Below are 11,915 nucleotides of genomic sequence, written 5' to 3'. Positions count from 1 at the left end.
AATAATAAGAAAACACAAGACAAACTCAGATTGAGGAACATTCTACAAAATAACTGATTAGTACTCTTTAAAGTGTCAAGGTCATGAAAGACAAGAAAAGACTAAGGGACTTCCACAGATTGGAGGAGGCTAAAAAGACATGAAAACTAAATGCCATGTGGTATCTTGGATTGGATTCTGGAACTAAAAAAGGACATTAGTGGAAAAACTGGTAAAATCTGATGAATAAAGTCTGTAGGTCAGTTAATCATATTGTTCTAATGTTAGTTTTTAGTTTTCATAATTATATCATGGTTATGTTAACATGAGAAGAAAGTGGACAAAGGGAATATAAGAACTTTGTGCTATTTTTTTCAACTTTTCTGTGTCTAAACTTATTTCAGCATAAATGGCTAAATAAAAGTTGAATGATCATGATCAAAAACATCTTAGATGTAGAATTTAGAACTGTTTGTCATATAGTAAGTATATGCTTTATAAGAAACTGTTGAACTGTTTTCCAAGGTAGTTATACTATTTCACACTTCCACCAGGAATTTATGGGAGCTCCAGTTGCTCCACATCTTCACCAGCACTAGGTAGACCAATATGTATTGTGGTAGTCAGCTTCTAAATGGCCCCAATGATAGCCACTTTCTGTTCACTCCCTTGTGTAATCCCTTCCCCCTGAGTGAGGCTAGATGTATTGATTCACTTCTAACAAGAATACAGCAAAAGTGATGGGATATCACTTCCAATATGAAAAGACTGTGGCTTCTATGTTGGGCACTCTCTCTATCTTGGATAACTTACACTGGCAAAAAAAAAAATTCCATATTTTGAGCAGCCCTATTGTGAGGCCCACGTGGTGTGGCAGACTGAGGTCCATAGTCCATCAGCCCACAAGGAACTGAGGCCCTCAGTCCAGCAGCCATGTGAATTAGCTTAAAAGTGGATCCTTCAGATGACTGTATCCCAAGGTGACATCCTGACTGCACCCTCTTGAGAGATCTTGAGTCAGAAGCACCCAGCTGTGCCAATCCCAGATTCATGGCCCACAGAAACTGTGATATAATAACTATTTGCTGTTTTAAGCCACTAAATTGTGAATAATTTGTTACTCAGCTATAGATAACTCAAACATATTTAAACCACATCGAGTTATTATCCTTTACCTATGACAATGGCAAAAAAAAAAAAAGGTTGATGAGTGGGAACACAGTCACTCTCATACCGTGATGTTATAAGTGCAAAATAAAAATAGTACAGATCTGAGGAGGGGCAATATAGGGGTAGGGGATTAAGAGGTACAAACTATTAGGTATAAAATAAGCTACAAGGATGTATTGTACAACACAGGGAATATAGCCAATATTTAATAATAACTATAAATGGAGCATAACCTTTAAAAATGTGAATCACTATATTTAAAATTTTTTTAAAGATAGCATTGTTTGCAAAATATTTTCTCCCAGTCCATAGGTTGTCTTTTCATTTTGTTTATGGTTTCCTTTGATGTGCAAAATCTTATAAGTTTGATTAGGTCCCATTTGTTTATTTTTGTTTTGATTTCTTTTGCCTTGGGAGACTGACCTAAGAAAATATTGCTACGATTTATGTCAGAGAATGTTTTACCTATTTTCTCTTCTAGGAGTTTTATGGTATCATGTCTTATATTTAAGTCTTTAAGCCATTTTGAGTTTATTTCTGTATATGGCGTGAGGGAGCGTTCTGACTTCACTGATTTATATGCAGCTGCCCAGCTTTCCCAACACTACTTGCTGAAGAGACTGTCTTTTCTCCACTGTATATTCTTGTCTCCTTTGTCGAAGATTGACTGTAGGTGTGTGGGTTTATTTCTGGGTTCTCTATTATGTTCCATTGATCTATATGTCCTAGCCACAGCAATGAGGCTGTCTTACATATACACAACTTACCAAAAAGCATATTATATAGGTGCAGCCCCAGTTCTTTTGACTTAGATCTACTCAATAGTCTCTATTACTAAAATTGTAAATGCTTGGCATGGGACCACTCTTGTCAAATGCTGCAAAACAATACCATTTGACAACCCCATAGGGGTTATCTTGACCAAAGACAGATCAGTTGGTGGCCCCTGACAGAACTGTATTGGATTTGTAACATAAATGCCTGACTATTAACTGCAAATTGCACAGCATCTGTTATCTTGGTAAATTAATGCCTACCTTCAAAAGAGCCCCTAATATCACCCAGAGTTTCTTTTGCTTCAATAAGTTTCCTTTTCAGAGAAAGAAGTCTTTAGATAATTTGATTCCAGAAGGAGAGAGACTAGACCTTGATTTGAGTCCAAAGACTTTACTCAAGAGGAATTTTGGACTGCCTTTTTCTGTCACCAAGTCTCTTCTTTCCACACTTTGTAAAGGCCAGAAAAGTGGGTGAAATTCTATATACTATTGTTCAGAGAACAGCAGGAAAACTAGACAAGGTCACTAAGGCTATAGAACTCCTTGCAGGAGAGGTTCATGAAATCAGACAAGCAGTGGTTGAACATACAGCCACTCTAGATATAATATTGGCCTCTCAAGGTGGAAGAATGTTGTACCTATATTCCAATAGGTTCTCTGGGACCTTTAACATTACTAAAAATATCAGAGAAACAAACAAGCAAATCAATGTATCTGATATTTTTGCTAGTCCACCAATATCTGCTTCTGCATACTCTTCAGATTAGGAATGGGATCTGCTCTTTTCCTTTACTTGGGTAAACTTGGCTCTTGACTTAGGAGTGTACTACACAATCTTAGTATAATCATTCCCCTAGTGTTCGTGTTACAGTGTTTAAATGTGGGACCTCCAGAGTCCTAAATGCTACTGTGTAGCCACTGTCCTTTCTGATGATGCAACACTAAGGTGCTTTTGAAGGAATGTGAAGAATGGACATTTGTCCAACTACAGATTACGTTCTCCAAACCGTCTTTAGATCAATGTAACCGAGACAATGGCGAAGATGTGAATTTTCCAGAATAATATTCTATAGTTGAACTCACCTGCCCTTGGCCAAAAGGGGTAGTGAAGAGTAAAAACTTCTCTGGGACAGAAAGAGTGAAAATCAGCTCAGAGTGAGAAAGAAAAAGGCAGCACTGCATAACAGGTACAGATAAAGACAATTGCAAGTTAACAGGAAATACTATTTCTCCTAAATTCATACAGCAGCTGTAAAATGCCACAAAGACACATTTTTTCTCTAACTACTACTTTCTTATCAATGATGACCCCCAGATCCACTTTGCTATTCGCATCTATTGCTGGAGATTTCCACCCCTTCCCCTCTGGGTCCCTGCCTCACTCACCTCTGCTTACACACATGGCCATCACATCAGACTGCCATCTGGGCCCCAGGAAGCAGGAGTCCAAGATCAACCTGAAATGGCAGATCTGACCGCCCATCCCCATCCCACTTAAGGGTGACCTTTGATGGGCCTGAAACCCCAGGAATATTCTCTATCAGCAGGAGGATGAAATGTTTCTTTTGTTTTTCAATTTTATTGAAGTATAGTTGATGTACAATGTCATGTTAATTTCTGCTATACAGCAAAGTGATTCAGTTATACATATATACATTATTTTTCATATTCTTTTCCATTATGGTGTATCACAGGATATTGAATATAGTTCCCTGTGCTATACAGTAAGACCTTGCTGTTTATCCATTCTCAATGTAATAGTTTGCGTCTACTAAGCTTGATTCCACCACAGAGATGGCCTCAGTGAAAAACCACAATAGGGTGAGGGCCACAAATATGGTCATCCATACAGTGGGACCTCTCCTTCTGGAGCAAAAGTGCTATTACATGGACTTTGGCTGTATCCATTAAGATCATGGCTTTCAATCTGTCTCTCACCTTGGAAAATGTCACCAGCAGAGGTGTGATTTGGGGGGCAAGTTATTCAACCTCTCTGTGGATTTATGCTTTATATCTCTTGTAAAAAGAATACATACACATGCATGAATGAAGTAATTTAAGTCGTTTTAAGATACAGAAAGGCATTGGCAGGCTTTAGTACAGGATATTTTCACAGATGTCACTGTGCATACTAAATAAGAAATGTGTTCCAGTCTCAATTATTGTAGATTTACATAATGCAGTCCCAGCTGACCTTAGAATCACTTTATTTGGCAACCTCAAGAAAGCAATGCTTGTGTGCCTTTGGAACTGGCTGGATATCTGTTTTGTCTGACTGATAATTCAATTTACTCACTCTAAAAAAATGAAACTCCACATTGAGCATATCTATACTAAATGTTATGAAATCCTGCATCTAGAATCTGACTTCATTAGAATAGTAATAGAAAATATGCTTTTTAAAAAGTTTTATTTTTTGAAAAGGTAGTACATCCACATAGTACAATTTTCAAAAGTTCTGAAAGGATATACAGTTGTCTCCCTCCCATTCCTTCCCTCCAGCCACCCACTTCCCCTTCCCTTTCCCAGAGGTAATCAGGGTTCCCAGCTTCTCGTATATCTTTCCAGAGATAGTTTATGCATATACACTCAATTATGTATTCACCATTCATTCTCCTTTTTACTTACAAATGGTAGCATATTATCCTCAGTATCCTGCACCTTGCTTTTCTAATAATGTATATTGGAGGTCATCCCACATCACTACACAAATGTTGTCCAAGTTCTCTTTAACCATTTTTCTTTTTTGTCTACCTAAAAGGTTGCTGTGCGAACATTCCATGATTTCAGGAGCCATGTGGAAAGCTTCCAATCTTTTGTTTTCACAAACAGTGCATCACTGAATACCTCTGTGTGTTCATCATTTTGTACATGCATGAGTATATACATTCCTAGAAGTGGAATTGCCGGCTCAAAAGCCATGTACATTTATGGTTTTGATTGCCTTGGAATCATTCCTCATTGAATAAGAGTTTTTCCTGGACTTGTTTGCTGGAAGTTCATGTAAGGGAAGAAATGGGGCCACATTCTAGGCAGATCAGAGTTTTTCTAACTGGAATTACTTTTGCATTTGGTAGGTTTTTCAGACTTGACTTTCCAGAGTCAGTAAATAGGGGCAGCTGTTGGGTTCTTCACAAGAACACTCCCTTCTCTTTCCCCAGCCCCTGCCAACTGCTCCTCTCATGAGTATAGACTACTTTCTGCAAATATGGCTTGTCTGAGCAATTCCTTGTTGAGGCCCCTGCCTGTCTCTCCTGAGACTCCAAATGGGTCTAGGAAACATCCCACCTGCCCATGCTCTCTGTTACCATTGTTATGTATCTATTTGGTCTTGCACTCAGCCTAAAACTTGGCTAACAGTCCTTACCAGTGCTATCTCACATCTGCAGCCTTGACCACTCCTCTCTAGCCTTTGAAATCTCCTTGCACTGGTGCTTGATTTCCTCTGCCTCTGGCAGCCCTCTCATCAGGGTTTCAGCGATCTCCTAATTTTGTCAGATACAGAGATTACACGTCCACTTCTTTTTCTCCTAGTAGTTTTGGGCGAAGACTGAGATGGAAAGAAAAAAAGGCTGACTTTACTCCCCATATTTAAACCAGAAGTCAGAACATACTTTTAAAATGTTTACTTAAACTGACGAAACTTTCCTTCAGTGAAGATAACTGCATTGTTGACTCTCTAATGTGCAATGAGCTTAGACTTCCGGGTATGGCCTTTCCCATGGGCTTTCTTTCCTGTATGTGTTCTCTGATGTACAATAAGATTTGACTTTTGAGTAAAGGCTTTCCCACATTCTGTACACTTATAGGGTTTCTCTCCAGTATGAGTTCTCTGATGTACAGTGAATGTTGATTTTTCTCTGAAGGCTTTGCCACACTCTGTGCACGCATAGGGTTTCTCTCCTGTGTGTGTTCGCTGATGTATTATGAGCTGTGACTTCTGGCTGAAAGCTTTCCAACATACAGGACATTCATAGGGCTTCTCTCCTGTATGGATTCTCTGATGTATAATGAGCTTCGACTTTTCTCTGAAGGCTTTGCCACATTCATTACATTTATAGGGTTTTTCTTCTGTATGCGTTCTTTGATGTATAATGAGATATGATTTCTGGGAAAATGCTTTTTCACATTCATTGCATTCATAGGGCTTCTCTCCTGTATGACCTCTCTGGTGTAGCATGAGATAGGATTTCTGAGAGAATGCTTTCTCACATTCATTACATTCAAAGGGTTTCTCTCCTGAATGAGTTCTTTGATGTACACCAAGGTTTGACTTTTGGGTGAAGGTTTTCCCACACACATCACATTCATAGGGTTTCTCTCCCGTATGAGTTCGCTGATGCACAATGAGGGTTGACTTCTCGTTGAAAGACTTCCCACATTCCGTACATTTATGAGGTTTCTCTCCCGTATGAGTTCTTTGATGTATAATGAGAGTTGACTTATCACTGAAAGTTTTCTTACACTCATTACATTCATGGGGTTTCTTTCCTGTATGAGTACTATGATGTATAATTAGATCAAGCTTCTGTATGAAAGATTCCCCACATTTGGTGCATTCGTAAGTTTTTTCTCCTGTGTGGGTTTTCTGATGGACAATGAGGTTTGACTTCTGAGTGAAGGCTTTTCCACATTCATTACATTCATAAGGTTTCTCTCCCGTATGAGTCCTGTAATGTATAATGACAGTTGACTTTTCCCTGAAGGCTTTTCCACATTCTGGACACTCAAAGGGCCTCTCTCCTGTATGAGTTCTCAGGTGTATAATGAGCTGAGATTTTTGGCTAAAGGCTTTTCCACATTCTGTACATCCAAAGGGTTTCTCTCCTGTATGAGTCCTCCAATGTACAATGAGGTGTGACTTCTTGCTGAAGGTTTTCCTACATGCAGTACATTCAAAGGGTTTCTCTCCATTTTTAATTCTCTGATGTAGACTAAGACCTTTCTTTTGCCTGAGGATCTTCCCACACTCTTTATATCCATAGGGTTTTACTCCAGGAGTTGTTTTCTCATACTCAGTATGGAAGAATAATTTTGCACATTCATTATCATGCTTCTTTCCTGCAGAGCTTCTACTAAATAAGTCTAAATTATCTACCATATTATATCCAAATGACTCAAATTTATGGGGCCTTTGTATTGAAGCAACAAGGTTTGTATTCAGATGAAGTATGTTTCCGAATTCATTATAGTCAAGGCCACTCTTGGTGGTAATTGTTTTCCTGTCAGGGAATCCAACTTGCATCAGATATTTATCTTGGTCATCCTGATGCTGTCTCTCAAACTGTTCATCAACCTGGCAGGCTTCTTCTAGAAAGAAGTACAATACACCATCTTTATACTTTGACATTATGGAATGGACCTTCTTTAGAAATGCCCTACCATATGAAAGCTGATACTGATATCTCATTTTATGAGTTCCTGGAGAATCACAGCCATCAAATCCTGTTCTTTTACTAAACTCCCACCTGCTAGCCTTTTTGTTACCCAAAACAATCTTACCCTAACATCTCAGTCTTTCTTACCTCTACTTTTACATCACTCTGGAGATATTATCACCCTTTATTTATCATATGAACTCTTAACTGTTCCTGACTTACATTATTTCCACCTAGACAGAAATACAACACTGTGACTTGTGGACTCAAATCTTACAACAATCCTGAAGCCCACATTCTCAGTAAATGAGAGAAATATCTAGAATAATTAGCCTTACAAAAACAAAGAAACCTAAATATCCTTGCCCAATTTGGATTCACCTTTGTATTCATCCAAGTTTGCATTCACAGTTCTTCAACATCACCTTCTGCTTCTGTCTACACTAATTCCACTAAAAACTCCATCTATTATTAACTCCAAACCCTTCCTCATGTTCCGTCACTCACATAGCCCCGTCCTCCATATTTTGCTATATTCAGAATCTAGATAACTTTCAAGAAGCAGTTCAGTCTTTTCAAAAAAGCTTAATCTGATCTTCCTCAATAACTTTAACTTTCATTAACTTCTAAAGTAGTCAGTTATCTGTACCACTCATTTAGACAGTTAAAATTGCAAGGCCTTGCCTTTAATATACCATACTTCATCAATTATAAGATGCATATTATTCCACATTTTAAAACCTCTGAATCCAGATTCACCTTACAATCAATGACATGTCATAAATTGCTGGAAAATTTTATTTCTCAGTGGTGTGTCTTAAAACCAATGGTATCCTGGACAGTAAATACTTTTTGCACATACACTGAATTTTTATTTTTTGTAGTTTAATTTTCTTCTCACCTTTTCCTAAAATTTTATATGAAAAATTTCAAACATACAGAAAAGTTGAAAGAAGAGTACAATAACTACTCATATTACCACTTAGATTTAATAACAACATTTGAGAGTAATACTGAATTTTAAAAGGGATCATGCAGCTGTGGCTTCTCTTCCTATGACTTCCTTTCTTTCCATAGTAAAGCACTAGTTCTTAACTGAGAGTGAATATCATAATCATAAGAAAAGCTTTTACAAAATACATTCGATGGGACCCAAGCTCCACCAAGGATCTACTGAATCTGGACCTCCTTAGGTGGTTAAGAAGCAACATAGCACATGTGGCTAGGGTCATAAGTTCTCTAGGCCAGGATCAAATCCTGGATCAGACTTTTACATGTTCTGTGACCTTAGGCATATTAGCTAATCTATTTGCATCTTACTTTCACACCTGGAAAACAGGAATTATAACAGTGCCCACCGAAATGTAATGTTTATGTACAGCACTTCAAATGTTTACTAGAATAACAACTACCACTATTACAATACAGCTACTACTATTATGATTGAGTCACTACATTACTATAAAAAGAAGTAAGGACTATCTCAGTATATTTAACATGTTCTTGAATTAACTGAATAAAGAAGGTGTATAAAAATAAGCACAGTAGGCTAACATTTTTCTAAGGAGGAAACATATAAGTATATATTTAAAGTAATATAGGCTCATACTATAAAAAACAATGGAAGGATAAATCTTTAAATTTTAACAAATGGTTACCTATGGGGGAAGGAAGAGAGAGAGTAGGATGGAGAGGGAAAGAGGCTGGACTTCTCTGAATATACCTTGTTTTCTAGGTTTGATTTTATTTTCTAGGTTTGATTTTGGAACCAAGTTAATATTTTGCAAATATTTTATATACTCATAAAGCAAAATTGAAAATAAAAGGATTCCCTAATAGTAATAAATATCCCCTCATCTGTATTTCCTAACAACCATGCTAAAAAGTCTTGATTCTCAATGGCACCAACATGATTACCTCAATTGATTCAACCCACTATACACATTCAGCAATCTCAGAATAATATTAACAATATTACCATCAGATGTAAGATTAATAAATTAAAAACCTTTAAGTCCAGAATTTGATTTGGAAATATACATTTGAATACATGTCTTTCTCTTAAAAATCTTTGTTTACGTAGTTCCTAGCTATGTCAATGAAAAGGCCTGAGAAACAATTCCCTAACATCCAAACTGTGGTCACAAAACATTATTTACCACTAAAAAGAACCAAGGCTCCTTGGAGAAATGGCTGATTCCAGGGCAGAGAAAGGAACTGTATAATATGAGCCTGGAACATCTTGTAACAACAGAAAGCAAGGAAGCTACCAAAGCCTAGGGACCCAACTTGAAGGGGTTTCCACTGGCCAGAGATAGAGCAGTTTGATTTATAAAAAGGATAAGGCAATGGATCAAAACATAAAAGTGTTTAAATCCATAAGTCCATAAATGATACTCCAAAAAGACATACTAGGCTTTGAATGATGCTACAAAACCAACTCATTTTGAAAACTGATAAAGAAATGGAAAAATACATGTAACTCATATATAACCAAATACAGTTGACCCTTGAACAATGCAGGGGTTAGGGGCACTGACCTTCTGCACAGTTGAAAATCCAATTGTAACTTATAGTTGGCCCTCCATATAGGTAGTTTCTCCTCCTAGTCTGCGGTCCCACATCCGTGGATTTAACCAACTGCAGATCATCTAGCACTGTACCATTACCATTGAAAAACGCATATAAGTGGACTTGCACAGTTCAAACCTGTGTTGTTCAAGGGTCAACTGTAATAGATGGAGGGCAATCCCTCTTTATTGAAGTATTCCAGCTAATCAACAAAGAAGGAAAGTTCTTTACAGAAAAATGCCAACTTACAAAGGTAGAAGGAATGATAGAAAATGCACCATTTTTCTAACCATCTTAGTAATAATTGATTCAGGCAAGAATCATCAGTGAATGTTAAAACCACCGGGTAAAAATTTTGGAGGAACAGGATATTCACACAGTTTGGCAGTTCCACAAAATGTTAACACAAACAGCTATCACATGGTCTAACAACTCCACTCCTATGTATGTTCTCAAAAGAAATGAAAATGTACATTTCAAAACTTCTACATGAATGTTCATAGCAGCATTATCTATAATACCCAAAAAGTGGAAATAACCTAAATGTCCATCAACAGATGAATGGATAAACAAAATGTGGAATATCCATACAATGAAATATCATTCCACCATAAAAAATGATGACACATGCTACAATATGGACAAACCTTGAAAACATGCCAAATGAAAGAAACCAGACATAAAATTCCACATTTTGTATGGTTCCATTTATAAGAAATGTCCAGAATAGGCAAAACTATAGAGATAGAAAGTAGATTAGTGCTTGCCAGGGGATGGGGGTTGGGGAATAGAGAGTGACTGATAAGGGATAGGAGTTTCTTTGGAGGGTGATGATAATGTTCTAGAATTAGATAGTGGTGATGGTTAGACAGTATACTCTGTGAATATAATAAACATCCTGAGTTTTTGAGTTTCACTTCAAAAGAGTGAATTTTATTGTATGTTAATTATATCTTAATAAAGCTGTTGTTAAAGAGAGAATCAAGATGCTTTAGGAGAACAAATCTCATAGGAATGTCTAAACTGGATGGAATCAGGTAACCCAATCTGGGATTAGAGCATTAGTGCCTAGGCCTGTGACTCATTTGGGCCTGGCTTCAGATGAGTAGTGGGAGGTAAGAACGATAGAACTGGCAGGGCGTGGGGCCAGTGGACTGTCATTTACCAGACAACTTTATACAGGGAAATGGAGCTGTGCAGAAACTTATTGGTGAGCACCAACCTAAGGAGAGTGGTCTGGTGGGTGTAGGATAGGGGAGGGGGTGTCTTAGGTGTTCATGTCCCTGTCCTCCAACAACCATTCCTGAGATATTCCTGAAAGTCCTTTCACAGGCCCTCACCCCTGACTGACAAGCTGGGACCTCCTGTCCCCATAGCCTGAGTCAATCCCACTTACCTGGAAAGCTCCAAATTGGGATTTTTCCTTCTGGCAGGCATGGCTCTTCTACCTCCAATTTAAGGATGAGATCTGGTTTGGTAACCTGCTGCCCTGCTAATGAGAAATGATAGCAATACCTCCTTGGTCTTCAGAGCCTCTGAGAAAAAGGAAGGTGGAGTTTGGGGCAGTACAAGCGATATATCACTTGACACAATGGTCGTCAAACCAATTCAGCTGAGTTTTGAGTTCATAAACACCTTGTCAGGAAAGCAAAGGGGGAAAAGGAACTCTGATCCATGGAATTTAATGACAAACTCTTCAATCAGTTCAGAGGCCTTGGAAGTTTCCAAACTTGAGAAAGGAAAGGCGTTCTATTGGACAGAATAATCATAAACAGCAAAATTACCTGAGGAAGCCATTCTTACCCACAGAGACCAGGTTGCTGTAGGTCTCCAGCATCACATCTCTGTACAGGTTCCTCTGTGGAGGGTTCAGGTATTGCCACTCCTCCTGGGTGAAATCCACAGCCACATCCTCAAATGTCATGAGTCCCTATAATTGCACATTCTTTTATTCTAATATGCTTACCACTGGGTGATAAGGATGGAATGAATGTAGGGGAACTTCTGACTGGGTTTCCAGTTCATGATGATAATTTAATAC

At 38.0% G+C, this 11,915-nt stretch overlaps 1 protein-coding gene across 2 annotated transcripts in view; it reads right to left on the bottom strand.

Annotated features, from left to right (window-relative positions):
* Positions 1–4,203: 4,203 nt before the first annotated feature.
* LOC137217404 (zinc finger protein 182) overlaps positions 4,204–11,915 on the bottom strand; it is a 28,638-nt gene continuing 20,926 nt past the window's right edge. Inside the window, exons 3-5 of one of the 2 annotated variants that reach the window (XM_067724191.1) lie at positions 11,678–11,804; positions 11,271–11,366; positions 4,204–7,235 (exon numbers count right to left, since the gene is read on the bottom strand). In XM_067724191.1, the coding sequence (XP_067580292.1) occupies positions 5,605–7,235; positions 11,271–11,366; positions 11,678–11,804 (1,854 nt within the window). In that variant the 3' untranslated portion in view covers positions 4,204–5,604. The remainder of the gene's footprint in view (positions 7,236–11,270; positions 11,367–11,677; positions 11,805–11,915) is intronic. The other variant, XM_067724193.1, reaches the window with a different exon arrangement.

Source organism: Pseudorca crassidens, chromosome X (genome assembly GCF_039906515.1).
Source record: "Pseudorca crassidens isolate mPseCra1 chromosome X, mPseCra1.hap1, whole genome shotgun sequence".
In the NCBI taxonomy this organism is placed as follows: Eukaryota; Metazoa; Chordata; class Mammalia; order Artiodactyla; family Delphinidae; genus Pseudorca; species Pseudorca crassidens.
Note: the sequence above shows the minus strand (reverse complement) of the source record. Positions and strands in the feature narration are given on the sequence as shown.